The 24179-nt window shown below is 39.9% G+C and overlaps 1 protein-coding gene across 1 annotated transcript; it reads left to right on the top strand.

Annotated features, from left to right (window-relative positions):
• On the top strand, positions 1-22925 carry POPDC3 (popeye domain cAMP effector 3). The gene is made up of 4 exons (XM_002746851.7): positions 1-160; positions 18689-19427; positions 21077-21185; positions 22475-22925. The coding sequence occupies exons 2-4, from the start codon at positions 18943-18945 to the stop codon at positions 22754-22756; spliced, it is 876 nt and encodes a 291-aa protein (XP_002746897.1). The 5' UTR covers positions 1-160; positions 18689-18942; the 3' UTR covers positions 22757-22925.
• Positions 22926-24179: the final 1254 nt, after the last annotated feature.

The following is a 24179-nucleotide window of genomic DNA, read 5'->3' as shown; positions in this document are numbered from 1 at the left end:
GACTGCGGTCACGCTGCGCCCGGCGCGGCGGGGTGGACAATAAGGGACTCGCGAGGCGGGCGCTGAGGGCTTCGGCGCGGGCCACCTGGGTCCAGCGCGCTCCGCCGGGAAACTTCTGCGGACGCCCGGCGGGAGCTCAGCGCAGGGCCGGGAAGGACAGGTAAGAAGGTGAGCCCGGGGGCGCTGCGGCCGCCGCCTTCCGGAGTTGTCCGCACCCTCGCACCTCGCGGCCGCTTCGGGCAACTTAGCGGGCGCGGCTTCACCGGGGCAGCCGTCCCCCACGAGCGCTTGCGTCTGGCTACCCGGCGTTCCTGCGCTGCCCGCGCCGTTCCCTGCCCGGCTCCCGCCAACTCCGCGCCCCCCGGGGTCCGGGGTCCCGGCGGCGCCGCTGCTCGGAGGGCTGGGGGTCCTTTGCTGCGGTTCCCGCCCGCGCCGACCCCTGGAGAACGCTAGTCATCTGCCCTAGAGGCTTCCGGGCGAATCTTCCTCCCAGATCTTCTCCCGCAGGTCCTACACTGGCCCCAGGCACCATGGATCCCACATAAACAGTCCAGGTTTGCGAGGGAGAAAAGCCGTTCCTAGGGGCCCTGACAGTCTTGGGTTTCACCTTGGGGAAGCCCTGTCACCGCCAGGAGTTTCCTTTCCCCGCCTGTAAGCAACGGGCCTGACTGGGGTCAGTGTTCTCACGCTATTCTCACAGAGTTGGAGATAGGAAGGTCGCGCTGCCCTGTTTTCTCTATTTGGGGATCCCCCTGCCAAAAAAGAAATTTGCCTACCACGAAATTGTCTTATCACGAAGGTCGGTTACAGTGGTATCTTTTTTAGGGTATTTTAGGCAAAGATGAAAGACAAAAATCAAAATACAGTAAGAAGGGCAGTGCCAGAAATTTAGCCAGAAGACATTTGCAGAAAGTGAAAAACTCTGTTTGTAACTAATAAATGGAAAAGTAGAATTCGAAGCCCACTTTTGAACGCAATTTGATTTACTAAACTTCCGTGCTTCCTGACTTTTCACTTTAATTGCAGTACTTAGATATTTTGAATTTGCAAGCCTACAAACTGCAGTTGAGTTTTATAGCAGCCTTAAAAAATTATTGTTGCCTATTCATACTAAGTTTAGTGGCTGGTTTTTTCCCCTTGTTTTTAATTCATCGGACTGTTGCATGAACATATCCCCTTGTCAGGGTACAATAACTTGGCATTGTTCTTTGTGACAATAGAAAACCAACAAGAACTACATGAGACAGAATGTGCAAAATGAAGAGTTCTGGCTGATCCCAGATTCCAGATGTCTCTGAGGTTCTTTTTCTTTTCTGTCCTGAAAATCTGTGTGTGTGTGCGTGCGTGTGTGTGCGTGTGTCTCTGTGTGTGCGTGTGTCTGTGTGTGTGTCTTCAGGAGTTTGGGATACAAATATTAATTGAAATCTAAGATAACTCTCTGTCCTTAAAATTTTATACATTTAAATGGGAAACATTTGATAGTTGAGTTTCTTTAATCGTATCAGTCTCTCAAAACAGCTGAATCATTGTGCATCCTCTGCTTCTAAATGATTACATTCTAAGTTATTAAATAAAAATGTATCATGGGAAACCAAAATCCCATACTTTTCACCGCAAGACTGACTAATAGGGTTGACACTCTAGAGTACTGATGCCTGCTTATTTTGAAAGTCTCCAGGAAAAATTAAGAATGTTATGAAGCATTTGCTACAGTATGTGAGCATAACACATAAGCAGCATAGCAGGCAAGAGATTTCAAAACTGCTTGGGAAATATCCATGATAGATCTCAAAGTCTGTAAACTGCAGTTGAGATCACTTTTTCTAATTATGGTCATTGGTCAGCTGGGATTATGAGCTCTCTCAAGAGAATGAATTTCCCTCCAATTAATAGAAGAGTATCTTGAATCACTGATTAGATTGTTTTAAAGGAAGAGAGAACATGCTTCTCTCGTTTTTCTAAGTAGTTATAAGAAAAAGTCTTACAGGGAAAATTAATTAGGTGTTTTCTAAATGAAATAAATAAATAACCAAAAGTTCCTGACTTAAATTACGTATAAAAATGCTGGGTCCTCCTCCAACCCAGAGAATCCAGGAATTAATTCACATAGACTTGTAGTGAGACCTTCTTATTTTCTGTTTCTCAACAGAATAACAACCCCCTGTGACTCTTGCACACTGAAATTGGCTAGGATGGGATCATAAAGGAAGGGATGTGGGGTAGTATTGGAAGGACAAGCAAGTGGCTAAGCTTGAAGAAAAATCTCCATCCCTCTGAGCTTCATTTTCCACTCTGAGCAATGCTCATAATAATATGTAGGTTTCAGAGTTGCTTTGACTCTTAACTGTGTCTGTGTTTGTAGGAACTAGTACTTGGTGCAGAGAAAGAGCACAGGTAATCTTGGTTCTTCCTGCCTTCCTTGGAAGGTGTTTGTTTTGTAGCTGAACAAATTGCAGCTGAATTGTAGATAAAAGCTTTTGCTTTTAATTTCAAAAATTCTGTGTGGCAAAATCAATAATTGTTGAATCTGAGCAACAGGTATTTGGGAATTTATTGTATACTATTTCCTCTGTTTTTGTCTCTGTTCAAAATTATTCATCAGAAAAAAAATTTAAGTGTGAATCTGAAAAATAAACCCACACTTTTTTTCTAGACCAAAATTTCATTTTACATTGTATTTTTTAAAATTAGTGAATATTTACATATGGAGAAATATAAATTATGTACTATGTAGGGGGTGGATGGGCAGAGATTGGTCCTAGAGAACAATCCATGGCAGCCTTCAATTTTTGTGTGTGGAATTTTTCTTTATTATGAAACAATGTAATGAAAATATGACAATGTTGATGTTTGTTAATTCTGGTTGTTGGGTCCATGGATTTTTAAAAAAATTTTTATATTTAAAATTTTTACATTAATTTTAAATCACTGTATTGTTTCCCAGAATCATTATAAAGAATACAAATCATGCAGATAATTTTAAAAAGGTAAAAATAGTTTCTACCTCACCATCAGGAAATATTCATCTTTAACATGAAGTGAAAATCACTGCATATGTCTTTCTATGCATTTATACAAATAGGATATGTTGGCCAGGCTGGGTGGCTCATGCCTGTAATCCCAGAATTTTGGGAGGCTGAGGTGGGCGGATTACCCGAAATCAGGAGTTTGAGACCAGCCTGGCCAATGTGGTGAAATCCCATCTCAAAAATTAGCCAGACGTGGTTGCACGAGCCTGTAATCCCATCTACTCTGGAGGCTAAGGCAGGAGAATTGCTCAAACCTGGGAGGCAGAGGTTGCAGTGAGCCGAGATTGCACCACTGCACTCCAGCCTGGGCAATGGAGCAAGACTCTGTCTCAAACAAACAAACAAAGATATGTCAATAGATTAAAAAGAAATGCTTTTATAAAAATAGAATTGTTAAATAAGAAGGAGGCCCTTAGCCTGAAGCTTTCCCCTTAGTTTGAGGTCCTATGTGAAAAACTAACTTTGTACATAAACAAACAAATCTAACTCAAGAGTATATTTTTTGTAATAGCTAGATTTCAGCCAATCACAGATGGCCAACTCATCACACCATGCCCAAATAAAGCAGATGCAGAGCTGTAGCCAATCGAGTGATTTTGCTTTTTTACTTCTGTGCTTAGTTCATAAAAACTCTCCAGCAGCAGCTCATGCTGCTGGATAGAGAGCTCTGTGGACCTCTTCTCGTTCTGAGTGCTGCCTGACTCGTGAATTGTTCATTGCTCAGATAAACTGTTAAATTTAATTTATCTAAAGTTTTTATTTTAACAGAATGATACTATAGATGCTTTTAAAATATAAAAATTATGATATTTTAACAGATGTAGTGAAAGTGACGGAATTGCTGAACTTGACATCAATGTTTCTTCATCCTGAGAGTTAACAGGTTCTAAACAAGTCTTCCTAAGAGAAAAGATTCTGAATACATCTTGAGATCAAGATTTTTTTAAACATACATTAATTTAGACAGAGGCTCCCTATTATAAAGGATAGAAAGTGCCGGGCACACTGGCTCACGCCTGTAATCCCAGCACTTTCAGAGGCCGAGGCAGATGGATCACAAGGTCAAGAGATCAAGACCATCCTGGCCAAATGTGAAACCCTGTCTCTGCTAAAAATACAAAAATTAGCTGGGTGTGGTGGCACATGCCTGTAGTCCCAGCTACCCGGAAGCCTGAGGTAGGAGAATCACTTGAACCTAGGACGTGGAGGTTGCAGTGAGCCGAGGTTGCACCACTGCACTCCAGCCTGGCCATAGAGCAAGACTCCGTCTCAGAAAAAAAGAAAAAAGGATTGAGTACTGGGCACTTTTATACCACCTATAGTTTCACTTCTACTTATATCCCAATTTTTATTATTTATTTATTTTTTGAGACTGCGTCTCGCACTGTCACCCCAGGCTGGAGTGCAGTGGTGCAATCTCAGCTTACTGTAACCTCCACCTCCTGGGTTCAAGCAATTCTCCTACCTTAGCCTCCTGAGTAGCTGGGATTACAGGCATGTACCACCACGCCTGGCTAATTTTTGTATTTTTAATAGAGATGGGGTTTCACTATGTTGTCCCAGCTGGTCTCAAACTCATGACCTAAGGTGATCCTCCAGCCTTGGCCTCCCAAAGTGCTGGGATTACAGGCATGAGGCACTGCACCTGGTCTATTTTATATTTCTTTAATTTTGGAGACAGGGTTGCACTCTGTCACCCAGGCTGGAGTGTAGTGGCATGATCACAACTCACTGTAACCTCAACCTCCCAGGCTCAAGGAGCCCTTCTACCTCAGCCTCCCATGTAGTTGGGACTATGGACATGCACCACCACATCCAGCTAACTTTTTTTTTGGTAGAGTTAGGGTCTCATATGTTACCCAGGCTGATCTGAAACTCCTAGGCTCAAGGCATCCTCCCACCTCAGTCTCTCAAAGTGCTGGGATTACAGACATGAGCCAGTACACCCAGCCCCAATTAAAAAAAAATGTTCATATTGTGAGAATCTGTAACATTTGCATTGTGTTTTGTAAACTTCATTTCAGATATAATTTAGTCTTAGTTTTATAACTAAATGGAATCATGATGAATCACTGGTCCTTTTACCATGGCATCTCAAGTATCAAAAGTCTTCCTTTTCTCTTAGGAAGACTTGTTTAGAACCTGTGTATTTTTATGATTGAAATATCCTTGTTTCTTTCTAGTCATCCCTGACTCACAGTGGTTTGACCAAACCATTTTTGAACTTTACAGTGGTGCAGAGACAATACAACATTCAGTATGCTCAACTTTTGGTATGGTTACACCCAATTAAACACATCATTATCATAAATTGAATATACTGTAAGTCAAATTTGTTTTCAATTTACGATATTTTCAACTTACCATGAGTTGATTGTACATTGGGGAGCATCTGTACTTGAATGACCATTGGCTGGCTGTAGCATTTTTGAGCCAGTTTCCTTACCTCCGGATTATGTAGCCCTTGCTCCATTCTCTGCTGGCATCTAATGTGTCTGCAGAGAAGTCTAAGGTTGGTTTCAGACTTTCTGGCCAGGCACAGTGGCTCACTCCTGTAATTCCAGCACTTTGGCAGGCCGAGGCTGGTGGATCACTTGAGGTCAGGAGTTTGAGACCAACCTGGCCATCATAGCAAAACCCTGTCTCTTCTAAAAATACAAAAAATTAGCTGGGCCTGGTAGCATGTGACTGTAATCCCAGCTACTTGGGAGGCTGAGTCAGGAGAATTGCTTAAACCTAAGAGGTGGAAATTGTGATGAGCCGAGATTGTGCCACTGCACTCCAGCCTGGGCAAGAAAAACGAAACTCCATCTAAAAAAAAAAAAAAAATTCTCCCATGAAATTGACTTCCTTTTTCTGCCTGGAGTCCTAAAGTATCCTTTCTATTCCTGAAGTGTAGTAATTCAGGCTATATCATTGTTAAGTTCTGTATCAATTTTTCATGGAAACTGGTACATTATTTCTATTTCTATATTTCCTATTTGAATAACCTATTGTTTTTAATTTCAGGATTTTTTTTCATTATGAATGCTTTTTCTTTCCCATTTTGTAATTCTCTACTTCAAAGACACCAATTATTCTTACACTGGCTCATCTCTGTTCTCCACAATGATTATATTCTCTTGTTTTAATTTCTCCTCTGTTTTCTTCATTCACTGTACTTGTCTAAATGATTAAACTATAACTGATTTATAAATGAAAGCGTAGCATGGTATAAACCAAAGCAGGTTAGGAATCAGGATATTTGAATTCTAACTTGGCCATCTTTCTTAGAGAAGATTTTTTTGCTTGAAAAATAGAAAAATAATTATCCCTCCCTCCTACTCCCAGTATTTTTGGAGCTATGAAATAACATAAGTGGAGTACTTCATGCCAGTTCTGATACAGGGTTGCTACTCAAGAGATGCTGGTTGTTATTACTTATTCCTTGATTCAAGATGGAGGAGGGGTGGTGTTAGAATTCAAGTTCCAAACACGCGTTACATTATAATTGTTCTGGAAGTCACAATGCATGAGGATAGATAGTGCCTTTTTCCCTCTGTAATAAAAGGAAATTTAACCTCCATGAGGAAAAGAGATAAACAGAAGTACTTTAAGACATTCTGTTTGGAATTTATTTTGTGGAATCTCAGCTTATTTTCTGTTGTTTGTGTTCATTTTCAAGTTTGTATTAAATCTTGGTAATGCATGGAAACCTACCAACTAGTGGACTATCCTTGATCAATACTTGATCAGATATGAAAGGAAATTTAAAATAATGATTCTAATCTCATTAAGACTTCAGACAGTTCTAAAATGTAGCATTTATTTAAAATTTAATGTGCAACAACTGACTTTAAATGAGTTTTAATGGCTGGGCACAGTGGCTCACACCTGTGTAATCCCAGCATTTTGGGAGGCCAAAGTGGGAGGATTACTTGAGTCCAGGAGTTCAAGATCAGGCTGAGCAATGCAGGGAGACTCCCTCTCTAATATATAAAATAAATAAAATAAAATAGTTTAAGTAGTTTATTTGCAGATAACATATTTTTAGTTACTAATATTTAAAATAGATCTCAGTTTTGAAAACTGGATTTAAATAGTGTTAACATTTGAATTTCACTAAAATGCAAGCTCCATGAGGACAGAGTTTTAATGAATAATAATAATAATTATTATTATTATTATTATTATTATGCGAGACAGGGTTATTCTCTGTGGCCCAGGCTGCAGTGCAGTGGTGTGATCACAGCTCTCTGTAACCTTGACCTCCTGGGCTGACGTGGTTCTCCTACCTGAGCCTCCTGAATGGCTGGGATTACAGGTGTATGCCCACCAATTTTTTTTTTTACTTTTTGTAGAGATACGGGTCTCCCTTTGTTGCTCAGGCTGGTCTCAAACTCCTGTCCTCAAATGATCCTCCCACTGCAGCTTCCTGAAGTGCTGGAATTACAGGCATGAGCAATTGTACCCACCCTAGAATTGTTGCATATATTAATTGACAGTATTTTCATGGCCATTTGAGAGCTAATGATACAGTTAATTATGTTATAATGCATGTTTTGAAAGTAAACATTATTCCAACAATTGACATATTAGGGAACAATTTGGGCATAATAAAACTTTTATGTTTGCTTATGCATGTTTTACGCAGAAGAAACACTGGATGAATGCATCAAATTGCAACTAGCTGACCTAAGCCATGTAGGGATACACAAAATACAAACACACCTCTCAAACATCTACCAGCTATCTTGGTTCGCCATGTATTATCCTGAAAATTTACACTTTGGTATTCTTTCACACTTGTCAACTTTCCTATATAAAAAGATGCTCATTCTAGGATTGAAGGGCTGAGAAAGAGGGCAACATTTTATTCCTTCCTCTACCACTTCACCATAACTCACAAATTGCTACCATTCCCATACCACTTCCCTAGCAAGTTTTTGGCCTTTTTTTCAGATCAAGTGCCATATTTGTGTATTTTTAACCATTTAACATACACACACAAACACAGAACTGTGCTATTGTTTTTATTAAATTCCTATCTTTTAAAGAATGTGCCACTGATGAAGATTTTAAGTGTTATATCCCTAACCCCATTTTTCTCGTGAGTCCTGTGGCTATTATTGCACAGTTCAGCATAGTGCCATCACAGTTTAGGATCACGTATGTTGTTGTGTTACAGCAGAATTGACTCTAGTTGGTTAAAGCAGCATAGAAGTGCTCTTAAGTATCATGCTGTTGAGAAAATAAGGGTGATATCTACATCTGGCAGTCTTTCTACTAAAAGAGTCCAAATGTGACTCCCCTGACCCAGATGTTTTCTGGTTATTTAGCCAGAAAAAAAGAAAAAGCAGAGATTATGGCTAATCAGCTATCATACATGATCTTGTTAGGACTCTTTGCCAGGAAGGAACTTGAGAACCTAATCTAAACATAGAAAAAGCGAGTTCATTTTCTGCATATAGGTCACTTGGAGTAAAGGAAAGCACAGATGTCTACTGTTGATTCATATAAAGAAATGACTGTGAAATGTATCTAGTTTCTCTTGCATCTTTCACCAGGAATCTCTTTAGTAAACTTACTGCATGATGTCACAGCAACTCATCAAAAGGGAATGGCTTCCTGCTTATGCCTTTAACCATTTCCAGGATATGGAGAAGTCAGAAGAACTTGAGCAGAGCCTGTCAATTATTTAAAACAGTCTAATGGCAAGCATGAGAAGTGGAGATTAACTGCTGCTTCTTCAAATTAAGGATTTTTGCAACTATATGGCTGAGTGACTCACTTGTAGGACCTTACCCTCTTATCCCACTGTGGCTCAAAAAACTGTAGTTTCTTAAGAAGACTTTTAATCTAAACTGAAAAAAGAAAATAAGAATGTTATTGATTTGTTTTGTTCCAGTAAGTCCAGATATTTACTGAAAGTGTACATGTAGCAGTATCTTGTGGTGATACTGCTAAGAGAGCAGACTGGCATCTGCCTGCCTGGGAGTGAGTCTGGGCTCTATCATTTGTGCTTCCTTAAGCAACCAACATAACTTTCCTAATACCTCAATTTTCTCATCTTTAAAATCTGGACTATAAAACTATCTTCTCAGTGAATGCCAGATGCTAGTAGTAGCATATGAGGATCAAGGTGATACACCTGGATATTGCCTTCCCAATGCTGAAGTCATTTGGCCTTGGTGGCATCACACAATTTGAAGAAATACAGAGTTAATTCTTTTGAGTTTCTTTGAGCTGTATTTTGAGTGTCAATCTCTGACTGTATCTAAAACATTAAATATTTGCCCTGTCTTTATGGCTCAGTGTTACAAAGAACTGACTGATCTGAAAGTCAACCATGAAAACATGGTGTTCCAGGAATTTTGGAGATTGTATGTGAATGTCATAACTATTCTGGAAGTTGCCCATGTGTTCAAACGCTTAAAGTATGGTAACTACCTGACTGTATGAAAGGAAAACCTCTTAAGTGATACTGGGAACCACAGTGAATTTAATAGAATTCCCAGGGTCTCTCATAGGGTCTTGTTTTCCAGGTTCTATCAAGGAACTATTCTCACCTGATTTTCCTGATTTAAATCTAGTAGGAATTGTCTTCAGCTTTACAGATCTAAATTCTAATTCCATCATAAAATATATAGATTATTAGATTAATGAAAAGCCTCATGTACAGTGAGTACTCGTACCATTTTTGTGTATGTTTAGTTTTCTGTTGCTGTATAAAAAAATGACTACAATCAAGGTGTCAGACACACTGGGCTTCTTATTTGGAGTTTGGGGTCCTCTTCCAAGCTTTTCAATTGGTTCACAGAATACAGTTCCTTGTGGTTATAGGACTAAAGTCTCAGTTATCTTGCTAAGTGTTGGCTGGGACTTCTTCAAGCTCATAGAGGCCACCTGCTGTTCCTTTCATTGGAAACCCCACAGGCATATGGATGTTTGCCTGCTTCCAGTAGGAGCACATCAATCACTCTGGCATCCAATCTCTCTCCCATCCTGTGATGGAGTCCTATATAACTTAACATAATCATAAGAGTGACTGTTCCACCACCATTTGCATATAATGTTACCTAATCAAGGGAGCATCTATTTCATAGGTTCTGCCCACACTCAAGAAGAGGGAATTATACATGGCATGTATACCAGAAGGGCAGGAATGTTGAGAGCACCCTAGAATTCTGCCTACCACAGTGTGTGATAAAATCAGAGATCAATCATGGATAGAGGTAACTGTGATGTTAGCTGAGACATGAGAACAGAAAAAAGTCCACCATAGCCTGTCGGTATGTTCTCTAATTTCCTCAAGTCTCAAGGAGACTCCAAGATCTCATTGGTAAGGAGGATCAAAGGCATGCTCCAGCCTAGAAGACTGATAGTACATGAAGAGTCTCCATGTATTGTGTGAAAACAAAGGCTGGTGTGGATACTCTAGAATACACATCAGAAGATGAAATGAGAAAATTAAGCCATGTAATATAATTGCTTGGGAAAGGAGAACTCTCCTCAGCCAAAAGGAAAAAGTGATACTTCCCTTGGCAGGATAAAGGAGCCAAGTGTTGTAGTAGGGCTGGCCACCCCTGTAGGCAGGAAACCAGATGGTGACATCTATGCTTTGACTGCATATGAATATTGTAACCAATACCATTTACATTTTCATCAACACTCTGTTCTGAATCTTGGATAATTCTTCCATATTTATACACTTATGCATTATACATATGCAATGTTTGCATAGCATCATGCCAAGTCTTTTGATTTCTTCTTACTTGCGACTCTAGACCAGCACCGTCCAATAGAAATATAATGCAAGCCACATATAATTTTAAATTTTCTAGTAGCAACATTTTTTTAAAGTAAGAACAAGTGGCTGGGCGTGGTGGCTCACGACTGTAATCCCAGCACTTTGGGAGGCTGAGGCAGGCGGATCATGAGGTCAGGAGCTCGAGACCAGCCTGGCCAATATGCTAAAACCCCATCTCTACTAAAAGTACAAAAAGTTAGCTCGGCATGGTGGCATGTGCCTATAGTCCCAGCTGCTCAGGAGGCTGAGGCAGGAGAATTGCTTGAACCCAGTAGGGAGAGGTTGCAGTGAGACAAGATTGCGCCACTGTACTCCAGCCTGGGTGACAGAGCAAGACTCTATCTCAAAAAAAAAAAAAGAATAAGTAAAGACAGTTTTAACAATTGGTTTTGCATAACCCACTACTTCTAAAACACTATCATTTCAATATGTAATCAGTATAAACATTAATGATATATTCTTTACCCTTTCTTTTCTGAGGCCGAGTCTTGCTCTGTTGCCCAAGCTGGAGTGCAGGGGCACAATCTCTGCTTATTGCAACCTCCACCTCCCAGGTTCAAGTGATTTTCCTGCCTCAGCCTCCCGAGTAGCTGGGATTATAGGTACCCACCATCATGCCTAATTTTTGTATTTTTAGTAGAGAAGGGAATCTCACCATGTTGGCCAGGGTGGTCTTGAACTCCTGGCCTCAAGTGGTCCACCCACCTCAGCCTCCCAAAGTGGTGGGATTACAGGTCTGAGCCCCTAATAGGACACTTTCATATCTTTCTTAATCATCTTCACAATCCCAGTTTTTATTTACCATTGTTCTGTGTGATAGTAACTGCTAAATCTCTCTCCCTTCATCCTACTCCTTATCTTCTTCTGTAAATTCTGCTAGACTCAGAGCATCAGATTAAATATGGCTAAAACTGAATTCCCTTTTCCTCTGATTTTTTTTCCCTAACTTCAAGATCTTGTATAACTCCAAAATGTCTTCAACCCTTCTTCATTCCTCTGTCTCAGCAGACCCTTTCACTTCTTTCCTCATAGTCTAATACATGTTTTCTCTCTTTTTTTTTTTTAATCCACACCTAAACTATTAATTCAGGTATTGGTCATATCCTACTTGAGCTTTCTGACTTACTAAGCCTTGTTCCCAAGCTGTATATCAGACACTCTTTTTCTCCTTGTGCACTCTTTGTCAGTCAGTGAACGTTTACTAAAGACCCACTCTGTGCTAGACAGAGGAACATTTCATATATATATATATATGATATATATGATATATATATATATATTTCATATATATATACACATACATACATACATACATACAGTCTATCAATAAAACTGTTATTCTATACACACACACATATATACCCCATTTTTTAAATGCTTGAATATGTAACCCAACTGAAAAAATTAAAAAATTGTGATGCTTTATAAAGGAAAAATATACATAATGGTCAGTATGACACAATCTATGATGGAGGCCATGTAGACAGATAATAAAGGCCATTAATCCCAGCAGTTTGGGAGGCTGAGGCAGGTAGATCATGAGATCAGGAGTTTGAGACCAGCCTGGCCAAGATGGTGAAACCCCATCTCTACTAAAAATACAAAAATTAGCCAGCTGTGTGGCAGGTGCCTATAATCCCAGCTACTTGGGAGGCTGAGGCAGAGAACTGCTTTAAAGCGGGAGGCGGAGGTTGCAGTGAGCTGAAATCATGCCGTTGATCTGCAGCTGGGGTGACAGAGCAATATTCTAAGAACAGAAACAAAAACAAAAAAAAATTCAGCGTACAAGGTGCACTTCAGGCCACCATGGTCAGGAAAGGCTGCTGCAAAATGTTCAGAAGCCTTGATCCTTTTTGGACTGATGAATGTATAGAAGGAAAATGTCTTCTCACCAGGGCAAAGGGTGGAAGTAGAAACACATGAAAAGGAAATGTACCTTTCCAGCTCCTCAAAAATAAGGACTAAAATTCAGATCCTTCATTCTGTGGAATGTTGCGGTGTCTCTTTTCCCTCCCCTGCCCCCCACCCCCCGTCACCTCCTTCCTATCTCTTAGATTCATTCAACAGTTCTTAAACCTGGTTGAATAACAAAATCCCTGGGAAGTTTGTGAAAAAAATTCCACGCCCCGGCAACAAAACAGGCCAGTTAAGTAACAGTCTCTGGAGCTGGGCCCCAGTCAAACACCTGGTGTTAAGACCTGCAGTCTCAATTCAGTTCTGCCACTCGGCTCTATATTTTGACCCATATTTGGAATCGTTTTCTACTCCATATCATATGGAGTCATGTCATTTTAGAGCTCCTATGATGTCCAGTTCTTTCATTTTACCAATCAGGAAACCAGTCTAGGGAGATTAAAATCGCATAGCTATCCAGGGGTACAGCTAAGACTAGAACACTTCTTTTGTGTAGTAATCAAGCTGGATAGACTAGATATGAGAATGTTGAGCTAACACCAGCACTACATCCCACCAATCGGCAAGAGGACCGAAGCACGTGATGTTGAGTAATCAGCATGGAAGGACAGCCAGTGTCAGGAAAAAATGGACAAAGCTGAAGTCTTGCAAACATGTTTGGCAAGGGTAATTCAGACATCATTCTGGAATAACATAAAATAATGCCTGTCAAACTTTAGTGTGCATAAGAATCAACTGGGAGCTTATTAGAAATTAATCTTCCTGGGTCCTACCACAGTGAGTCGGTCTCAGTTATCTTGGGTGGGGCTAGAGAAGGAGCATGGGGGCATGTTTAGCAAGTTACCCAGTTGATTCTGACGTGTCCTCTGATCTGAGGGCACACTTGCAGGGAAGCACTAAACATTAAGGTAGAAGATCGATGCTGGCTTCCCAGAAACAGGCTCTTTGACTATTGAAAAATGGAGACTCAGGAGTAGCATGGTTACCGTAGCTGTATCTACCACCAGTACGAAGTCAGAACACACAAGACAGGGGAGAATAACACAGAGATCACGATCCCTGCAGAAATGAGTTAGTTTAGGATTTATAATTTAAAGACTGATTGCAGCCAAAAGTGACTCATCTGTATTTCTGTCTTTAGTTGTTATCATCCGGAGGAAAGAAAGCATTTTAAAAACTATACTCTTGGCTGGGCATAGTGGCTCATGCCTATAATCCCAACACTTTGGGAAGCTAGGGCGATCACTTGAGGTCAGGAGTTCTTGACCAGCCTGGCCAACATGGTTAAATGCTGTCTCTACTGAAAATACAAAAACTAGCCAGGGTGGTGGCAGGTACCTGTAATCCCAGCTATTCGGAGACTGAGGCAAGAGAATCACTTGAACCCAGGAGGTAGAGGTTGCAGTGAGCCAAGATTGTGCCACTATACTCCAGCCTGGGTGACAGAGTGCAGCTCTGTCTCAAAAAACAAAATGAAATAACAACAACAACAATAAAAACTCTATTCTTCTAATGGCCCAGCTCTGTAACACAAAAGCAACAAATATAGTGGTGCTATTTCTATATTATTTTTAAATTTGCAAATAATTTTAATTTTCATTTGAACCTCCAGTATTCTTTAGGTAGATAGAATAAAATGATATTTCCCATGTGTTACCAATGAATAAACATGCCGGGGTTCACCTATGTCACAGAGAGGAGACTAAAGCTACATTTTCTAAATCCTTTTGTAGTGGAAGCAAAATAATGTAGGACCCACTATGAGCTTTGGAATCAGGCAAACCTGGGTGGAATCTTAGTTCCATTGTAGGCAATGTGACCTTGAACAACTTAACTTTTTCTCTGAATTTAAATTTTCTTGTCTGTAAAATGGAGATAACAGTACTTTCCTCCTGGGGTTGTTACATGAGGTAATTTTAAAAATATGCCTGGCACGTAGTTGCTGAGTAAATGTACCACCTCAAGGACAAGCAGAAAAAACCAGCTTAAGAAAATGAGAATTTAGCATAGGAAACACATACCAAAGTTGAGAGCTGATTCTAATTAATGAGTAGAATATTGACGGAATTTTGAGTTTGTGGGTTGCTTAGCAACCAAAATTAACTCAATACCACTGACTACCCGAGTTCTTGTTTTTAATCAAAGCAGTAAACTGCTCTTAAGGAGCTCAAGGTTGTGAACAGACAAAAGGATTCCCCTGTGCATTTGGGGTTGTGCCAGACATTTTGAAAAAATGATGCCCCAGCTCCTCTGTGGTTTTGTACTTAAACATCTTGGACATTTGGATTCCCCCAATTCTATGCCGGTAAGTGACAGAAGATGTTATAACATCTGTTACATTGGATAGAGGGTGAGAAAGGAGAAGGGAGTGTATTAAGCCAAATTCATGGAATGCGAGGGCTCAGAAATACAAAAGCATTTGTCTTTGCCCCTGCTGCCCTTTAAAATTTCAGTCTAGGAGAAGAAACAAGTCAATATCGAATAATACAGCAAATTATTCATGAGTGGCTTACTGTGTCCCCCGCGGTATTCTAAGAGTTACGAACGGAGCAGTACAAGAACATAGAGGGCAAGTCTGAAATATCCATGGTTAGGATTTTTATTTTCTTGGCAAAGCAGCCCTGAAAGAATATCCCACTTTGGTTCCCCAAAACATTAATATTTGATTCACAGCCTTGAGAGCTGGCATTGAATGTTGGAGAGGCTCTAAAGAGGGGTGGAGGGAACTGGAGCTCCATGCCACTGTAGGTCACTTACACCTCTTTTACCTGAAGCCAGAGACTCAACCAACCTGTGCCCTTCTTTTCTCATTTGTAAGCTGGGCCTGATGATTTAGATTCTGCCTCCCTCATGGCAATGAGTGTGAAGCAATGAGATAATAAACAGAAAAGTTCTGTTGCAATAAATGCAATTTCTAGCGAATCTTCATCAAATTGCCAGCAGGTTTACATCGCATTTCATTGAGCATCCTTGTATCTTCATTTACATTTTCTTATTCCTTTATTACTTGTAGTCTTAACAATTTAAAGAGAAAAAAAAACCTGATGAACTTGGAATAACTGTGTTTATTTGCACTTAAATTTGTCTTCATCATTTGTAGCTTGGTGTGCTAACTTCTTTTGCAGTAAAGATCAACTTTATTGCTTAGGAAAGAAATCCATTGTGCCACTTTGGAATGTCAGCATTTATTTACGAAAAACATGACCTCAGGCCTACAGGCCTTTAAGGCAGACAGCTGGTTGATGAATCATGTTCAACATTCATATAGTGCTGCTGGCATATGTCAGAAGGACACTCCCGCTAATCACCTGCCCCTGTCAGTCCTTCCACTTCTAATAAAGCATATCTGTTTTGGTGACTGAATAAAAACACACCAAGTGGAGAAGGGCCGGGTGTGGAGTAATTTAATCAGGACAAGTCAGCACACTGCATTGAGCAGTACAGTATCAAGGATAAAAAGATGGTTTGGTAGCAGCTGAATGACATGAAGTAGATTAGAAAAGGTGGAAGCACAGTTCCCCTTATTATCATAATGGGTCATGACCCTGGAATATAGGAGCCCCAATATGCCCTCCAAATCAAGATTTTTAAGGAGACAGGATTCCCATAAGTTCCCTTCTGAATTGCCACGAACGTTTTCATGGCCTTTCTCTATTAGCATCATATTAACATTTGCTGAGGATTATAAATTTTTAAGGAAGGTCAAACCAAAGTTCAGAGCTCCACTAGTGAATCTTTTAAATACTGGCTTTCGTGGGTGTGTTTGGTATCTTGAAGAATTGATTGATTTAAAATATCCTAGTTTTGAAACAGCAGGGAGACTGACATTTGCAGTTTGGTATTTTGCAGTTCTCACCACTCATTGTATTTTTAAAATAATTTTTCTTTGTTGTGATATCCAGTAGAACAGAATTTTGTGTTTTGTTTAAGAGTAGAAATTGAACATGTTCAGGATGCTGGTCTGTCTTGAATTTCATCACTATCATCTCATAGATTGGTGGGGAGAAGAATAATTAGGGATATGCAGGATGTTTGAATTGTATTTGAAAACAAGTAAAAACAACAATATAAGTTGTAAGTCTAAGGTTTTTTTTAGTGATTTACCTGGCAGTGTTCTTAAAGTCATTACTTACTGAGAAAAGAGTCACTATCCATGATGAAAAACCAGGAACTTCAACAACAGCTCCTTTATTTCCATTTCTACTTCTATCGGTGATTATACTGTTCCATTTTTTTACTCCAGCTGTCATTTTCACCTCTGTGTGTTTTTTTTTCTCCTATGGGGCAAGGTCTGTGATATCTGATATTTTATTAACAGGTGTGCTGCAAATAATCTATTTCAAAAATAAAACACTAAATATAGTGCACAAGTTCAAGGCTTTTGAAGGTTACTGTGGTTTTTAAAAATCAATGTAATGAATGCTTTACATTGAAATCATTTATTGTTAGGAAACCGGGTGGCAAATGATACATATATCCTGTAGCTGTGTCATGGCTGATGCTCTCCTGACTCAGATTACATATTAGCATTTCTACCATATGGCTGAAAGGGTAGAGAATGTATGTGCAGAATAACAGAGTTGGTAACATTTTTGACCATCTGGTAAATAAATACATAAGCAGCAGGAATATTAATATTTATTTAGTTATATGATGCAACCTTTAACCTGAAATAACCACTAGTACAACAAAGTAGTACTAAATTTATATTTCTCAAATAATTTCCATCTAATTTATTAAACATTTTCACAGTCAATTAATGCTCTTAGAATGTGACTTCTAATTATGTTTCTTATGTTTATTGATATAGTTAGGTTCCTTATCATGCCAAATTAAAAAATCTTTCATGAGAGGCCACATGATTGGACCCAGCACACGGGCATGAGTGCCAAAGTTCTGCTCTGCCAGTGATCACTGTGTAGCCCGGGATAAATTATTTGACCTCTTTATGCCTCAAATTCATGTGTAAAGAGTGAATAACATTATCAGACAGTATCCCTCAAAGGGTGGGCCATGGATGACCATGGATTAACACATCAGAATTAAATGGGGAGCTTATTCAAAATACAAACACTTGGGCCCTACCTGCAGTGACTCTGATTCATATATCTGGAAGCAGTCCATGAATCTGCAATGTTTGATGTATATCTTTTTTTTTGTTTTGTTTTTTGAGACAGAGTCTCACTCTGTCATCAGGCGCCAGGCTGGAGTGCAGTGGTGACCTCGGCTCACTGCAACCTCCGCCTCCTGGGTTCAAGCAATTTTCCTGTCTCAGCCTCCCGAGTAGCTGGGACTACAGGCACATGCCACCATGCCCAGCTAATTTTTTTATATTTTTAGTAGCGACAAGGTTTCACCATGTTAGCCAGGATGGTCTTGCTCTCTTGACCTCGTGATCTGCCTGCCTTGGCCTCTCTAGGCTGAAGTGCAGTAGTCTGATCTCGGCTTACTGCAGCCTCTGCCTCCCGAGTTCAAGTGATTCTTGTGCCTCCGCATCCTGAGTACCTGGGATGCCAGGCGTGTGCCACCACACCCAGCTAATTTTTGTATTTTTAGTAGAGACAGAGTTTCGCCATGTTGGCCAAGCTGGTCTCAAACTTCTAGCCTCAAGTGATCCACCTGCCTCAGCCTCCCAAAATGCTGGGATTCCAGGCACACGCCACCATGCCCGGCCCGCATTTTTAGTTACTGTCCCAAGTGATTCTGAGATACACTGAATCACTCCCATAGAGACAAGATTAATATAGAGCACTTAGCTACCTTGAAAAATATGAAGCTAATTTTAATACTTTTTATACCATAGAAACTTAACACCCAATAGCACTTGTGCTTAAAATATTTTAACTTCATGAAAATAGGAGGTCAGCTTGCTAAGTAATGTTGCTGATCATTAAATATACGTCACAATTCTCCTTTTTGTTGAATCAGAGCCTTTATCTTTTTTTCTCTTGCATAGGAAATAGCAGAATATTTGTGGACTGGATCCAAATAAGGAGCCCAGATGAACTTAAAGAAGCAAGCATGGGATTCTTAGTTTTTCAAGATCCATACACACAAAACCTTTAATCAGCACCAACTCAGTATCCAAGTTTTCTCTGATTTTGTGAAGACTGAGCAAAACTCTCATGATGGAAAAGCAAAGGACTTAGTTACCTGTTTCAGTGTCATCTAAAGTCAACTGAAAAGTGAACCAGGCAGAGTAATACAGCCATGGAAAGAAATTCAAGTTTATGGAAGAACCTAATAGATGAACACCCAGTCTGCACAACCTGGAAGCAAGAGGCCGAAGGAGCCATTTATCATCTTGCCAGTATTTTATTTGTAGTAGGTTTCATGGGTGGCAGTGGATTCTTCGGGCTCCTTTATGTCTTCAGTTTGCTAGGGTTGGGTTTTCTCTGTTCTGCTGTCTGGGCTTGGGTAGATGTCTGTGCAGCTGACATATTTTCCTGGAATTTTGTACTCTTTGTCATCTGCTTCATGCAATTTGTTCATATTGCATATCAAGTTCGCAGCATAACCTTTGCCCGAGAATTCCAAGTGTTGTACAGCTCCCTTTTCCAGCCCCTGGGGATCTCTTTGCCTGTCTTCAGAACGATTGCTTTGAGCTCTGAAGTGGTTACTTTGGAAAAGGAACACTGTTATGCCATGCAGGGGAAAACTTCCATTGATAAACTCTCCTTGCTTGTTTCAGGAAGGTTTGTACTTTTGGTGCTTGCATGTCTTTCTCAAGTATTAGTTATCTATTTGTGTTTCTTTCCACTATATTTTTCTGTCTGTGTAGCATAGTCCTGGGTGGCATTTAGCGCCCTGAGGCTTTAGTAGGTCTGTGATACGTGAGTCATAGACATAGACATAGGCATTTAGAGTATATGGCATTATTTACTTGAAGCCGAAAATAATCAAGAGCTTTAATATTTCATCTTAGAAATCAAATTACATGAATCTTTAAAGTATGAGTTAGTTTTTCTGGATGCGATATTTGTTTCCTAGATAATTACTGAAAGTCAAGAAGAGGATAATGTCAGCTTCAGTGCTTCAATTAATAGAATACTTACATTGGCGGTCAAAGTATTTAAAAAACCCTTTGATAAGGCATTCTTTTAAGTAACAGAGAACATTTAAATTTTATTGTCTTTTTTTTGTTTTTTCTTCAGTAAATTCTAACAATCGCCCATGAGAAGTAGACTGTGGGGGCGGGAGGTGGGGCACTTCAGGAACATATATAGAAATCTAAACTTTGAAAATAGGCCAGGTGCTGTGGCTGACACCTGTAATCCTAGCACGTTGGGAAGCCAAAGTGAGAGGATCTCCTGAGGTCAGGAGTTCGAGACCAGCCTGGCCAACACTGTAAAACTCCTGTCTCTACTAAAAAGACAAAAACAAAATTATCCAGGCATGGTGGCACATGCCTGTAGTCCCAACTACTCGGGAGGCTGAGGCAGGAGAATCACTTGAGCCTGGGAGGCAGAGGTTGCAGTGAGCCAAGATCATGGCACTAAACTCTAGCCTAGGCAACAGAGCAAGACTCTATCTCAAAAATAAAATAAAATAAACTTTGAAAACAAAGTTTGGGAGAGGAAACAATAATGGGATTACTCGTGGCTTTCAAAAGTTAAAAATTTGGTTTATAGGCCAGGCATTGTGGCTCACGCCTGTAATCCCAGCACTTCGGGAGGCCGAGGCTAGTGGATCACTTGAGGTCAGGAGTTTGAGACCAGCTGGGCCAACATCTGGTTGGGTTTAGTGAAACCCCATCTCTACTAAAAATACAAAAAACTTAGCGAGTGTGGTGGTGCACACCTTAAGCTGAGCTACTCGGAAGGCTGAGGCACTAGAATCACTTGCACCTGGGAGGAGGAGGTTGCAGGGAGCCGAGATTGTGTCACTGAGCTCTAGGCTGGGCAACAGAGTGAGACTTGGTCTCAAAAAATAAATAAATAAAAATAAGTTAAAAAATAAAAATTTGGTTTACAGAGGTATTTGCAGCAGAACTCCTCTGTGTTCTTAAGTGTTTCCCTACTTAATTTAAAATCTGACAGAGTCCATTAAAATGTTTAATTGAAGTATAATATGCATACAGAAATAGACATATATCATAAATGTACAACTTGATGCATTTTCTGATGAATTTCACTCAGTATTCCAGAATCCTGTGTCAGGAACATAAGAACATGAATCTTAAAGGATATTATGTCACTTAATATAATGTATGAATTTAATATTTTGCCTTTCAAAATCGTAAAGGGCAAAACAGTCATCAGGGATCTGAAATACCCCCTACCCCTGCCCAATTATGTGCTTTCTTTCTCCTTCCCTTATAAATGATGTTCTTGTGTTTTGATAGGATCAGAGTGACAGTTGATGGCGAATTTCTGCATTACATTTTCCCCTTTCAGTTCCTGGATTCTCCTGAGTGGGATTCACTGAGACCCACAGAGGAAGGCATTTTTCAGGTAAGGGATAACTGGATCAGAAGGTTAGCACTCCCTCTTCCAAACAGATAATGTTTGTTTAAACAGATAATGTTTGCTTATTAAAAATAAGCAAACAAACACAACAGTGGATAAGACAAGAATAATTTAAGACTTTGGGCCAGGTGTGGTGGCAGATGCCTGTAATCCAGCACTTTGGGAGGCTGAGGTGGGCAGATCACAAGGTCAGGAGTTCGAGACCAACCTGAGCAACATGGTGAACCCTTGTATCTACTAAAAAAAATGCTAAAAGTAGCCAGGTGTGGTGGCACGTGCCTATAATCCCAGCTACTCAGGAAGTTGAGGCAGGGGACTCACTTGAACCCAGGAGGCAGAGATTGCAGTGGGCTGAGATCATGCTACTGCACTCCAGCCTGGGCAACAGAGTGAGACTCTGTCTCAAAAAAGACTTTGGAATGTACTTTGCAGCGTACATGACCTCCCAATTCTGTTGGACTCCTGAGGATTAATGCCACTTTATAGGTTCAGCAGTGAGAAGAACAGGTACTACATATGACAGGAAGGAGTCTGTGATCAATACTTTATGCTTTACTTTGCATAACTGCATATTTATATTTAAAATATAACTCATTGAGAGCTGGGTAAACATTGCTAATGCTACAGTCTAGAAAACATCAAGAACAAAAAAAAGTTGCACTTATTAAAAAATAAATGATTTTTTAAAATTTAAAATACTAGTGGATTTCAGTTGTTTTCTAGCAACGGAATGCTAAACTTACTGTCATTACTCTGCTGCCACATCTGGCAGTTTTGAAAGATAATCATTTTAGCAGGTTTCATTTATTTGTTACACTGTTTTCTTATAACTACATATATGTGTATATGCCACAGACTCAAATATATATGCAAGTTAGTTAAATAAATTCTATTTTGTACTGCAGAAACTGCTTTAGGGTTACATGTCCACAGTCTTCAGAATTGACTTGGAAATATTTCTGTAACATTAGCCAAATTTATTTTTTAAAATATCAAGTCGTTCTCCCATCAATAAAATGCAAAATATAGATACTTGAACTTAGAAAAACAGAGAGATTGAAGGTGGCTAGAACATTGTGATTATTCACATTACAAATTATATATGTAGTGACAAATTTTGTAGTTCCCATTCTTGCAATATATTGTAGGTCAGTGCGCTTTTTCAACCTAAAGAAAGGCAGCAAGTGAAATTAATTTAACATTTGCGGTAGAAAAAATGTGACAGAAGTTTTCTTGCCTCCTCATCTGTTTATGTGTGGTCTTGTGTTTTTTAGGTAACCCTCACTGCAGAAACTGATTGTCGATATGTGTCTTGGAGGAGAAAGAAATTGTATCTGCTCTTTGCTCAGCATCGTTATATCTCCCGCCTGTTCTCAGTGTTAATTGGCAGTGACATTGCAGATAAACTCTATGCCTTGAATGACAGAGTTTATATAGGAAAAAGATATCACTATGATATTCGTCTACCCAACTTCTATCAAATGTCAAGTCCAGAAATACGCAGATCACCCCTGACACAACATTTTCGGAATTCCAGACCATACTGTGAAATTTAAGTATAAAAAAAGACTCTCTCTTCACCATTCCCCAAATGAAATAGCAAAATACAAAAAAATTAGCTCCCTAATATTTTTATAAATCAAATTCAAAGTGAGATGCCATTACCAACTGTTTTATTCCTTTCAACAACTGCATTGTGAATAAATTTTACAAATTTTTCTTGTATTTCTTATTGTTATAATTGGGGAAGGGGTGGATAACTATGGGCAGTTTGCCCTTTTCTGCCTCAGAACTGGGAGAATGAAATTCCACATTCTCAATTCTTTTCTCACATTTACTCAAATGCATTGTTTTGCCCTATAGACTCAGGTATTGCTTCTCAAGAAGCAGCCAGCAGGTATTCCCAGCCTGAGGGTGGGTTGCTATTGTCCACACAAGCATTTCCAGAATTCACTTTTTTTTTTGCTACAACCTCCAATGAAAAGAAGATGTATTACTGTGGTGGGCAGCAATTATTTATTTTAAATGTGCAGTTATTTGATGTGACTAAAAAGGAGAATAAATGCAAGAGATAATATGTGAATCTTGAAGCCTATTTTATTGCTACAAATAAAATAACATTTAAAAAGAAGTATTTTGTGGAAAACAAAGCTGCCTAAACATAACTAAGTACTCCTGAAAAAGAGTACTCCTCAATAGTAAAAATGTTGCCCGGTGCTTAAATTTCACATGTTCAGCGGAAAGAGCTTTCAGTGGTGTGACTGGACAGTAAGGGTTCACAGGGAGTGCTCAGCCCACCACACAAACAAGGGTCTGCCTCATAGCCAGTGCTTCAGCTTTGTGAAGAGCTTAAGAAAGAACCCTAGTTGCAGATCTGATCCCTACCTTTGGAAAACGGGTTTTCTGAAAATCACATGCAGGCTATGTTCTTTGATACAGAGATATATCATCCAACACTTAACAAGTGTGTACTGAGTATCTTCTGTGGCTCTAGGTGCTGACCTGGGCATGGGAATGGAGATCCCACCCCTGATAAAGCTTATATTCTGGGGGTGCGAGAGACATAATAAAGTAAATCATAAAAACCTATATTTAGAAGGCAATAGTGCCAAGGGGAGTGATAAATTAGAGAAGGTGGATAAGAAGGCACATTGCAATTTTAAGAGTGGTCAAGGCCTGTAATCCCAGCACTTTGGGAGGCCGAGGCAGGTGGATCACGAGGTCAAGAGATCGAGACAATCCTGGTCAAGATGGTGAAACCCCGTCTCTACTAAAGATACAAAAAATTAGCTGGGCATGATGGCGCGTGCCTGTAATCCCAGCTACTCAGGAGGCTGGGCAGGAGAATTGCCTGAACCCAGGAGGCGGAGTTTGCTGTGAGCCAAGATCGCTCCATTGCACTCCAGCCTGGGTAACGAGAGCGAAACTCCGTCTCAAAAAAAATAAAAAAAGAGGCAATGGAAGAATCCATACAAATAT

The sequence above is a fragment of the Callithrix jacchus genome, chromosome 4 (assembly GCF_049354715.1).
Source record: "Callithrix jacchus isolate 240 chromosome 4, calJac240_pri, whole genome shotgun sequence".
NCBI lineage: Eukaryota > Metazoa > Chordata > Mammalia > Primates > Cebidae > Callithrix > Callithrix jacchus.
Note: the sequence above shows the minus strand (reverse complement) of the source record. Positions and strands in the feature narration are given on the sequence as shown.

Excerpts from the sequence above, each read along its gene's own strand:
- POPDC3 (XM_002746851.7), top strand. The coding sequence starts at position 18,943 with ATGGAAAGAAATTCAAGTTTATGGAAGAACCTAATAGATGAACACCCA. Across the intron at positions 19,428-21,076 it reads TCCTTGCTTGTTTCAGGAAG|GATCAGAGTGACAGTTGATG; the intron begins GTTTGTACTTTT and ends GTGTTTTGATAG. Across the intron at positions 21,186-22,474 it reads CAGAGGAAGGCATTTTTCAG|GTAACCCTCACTGCAGAAAC; the intron begins GTAAGGGATAAC and ends TGTGTTTTTTAG.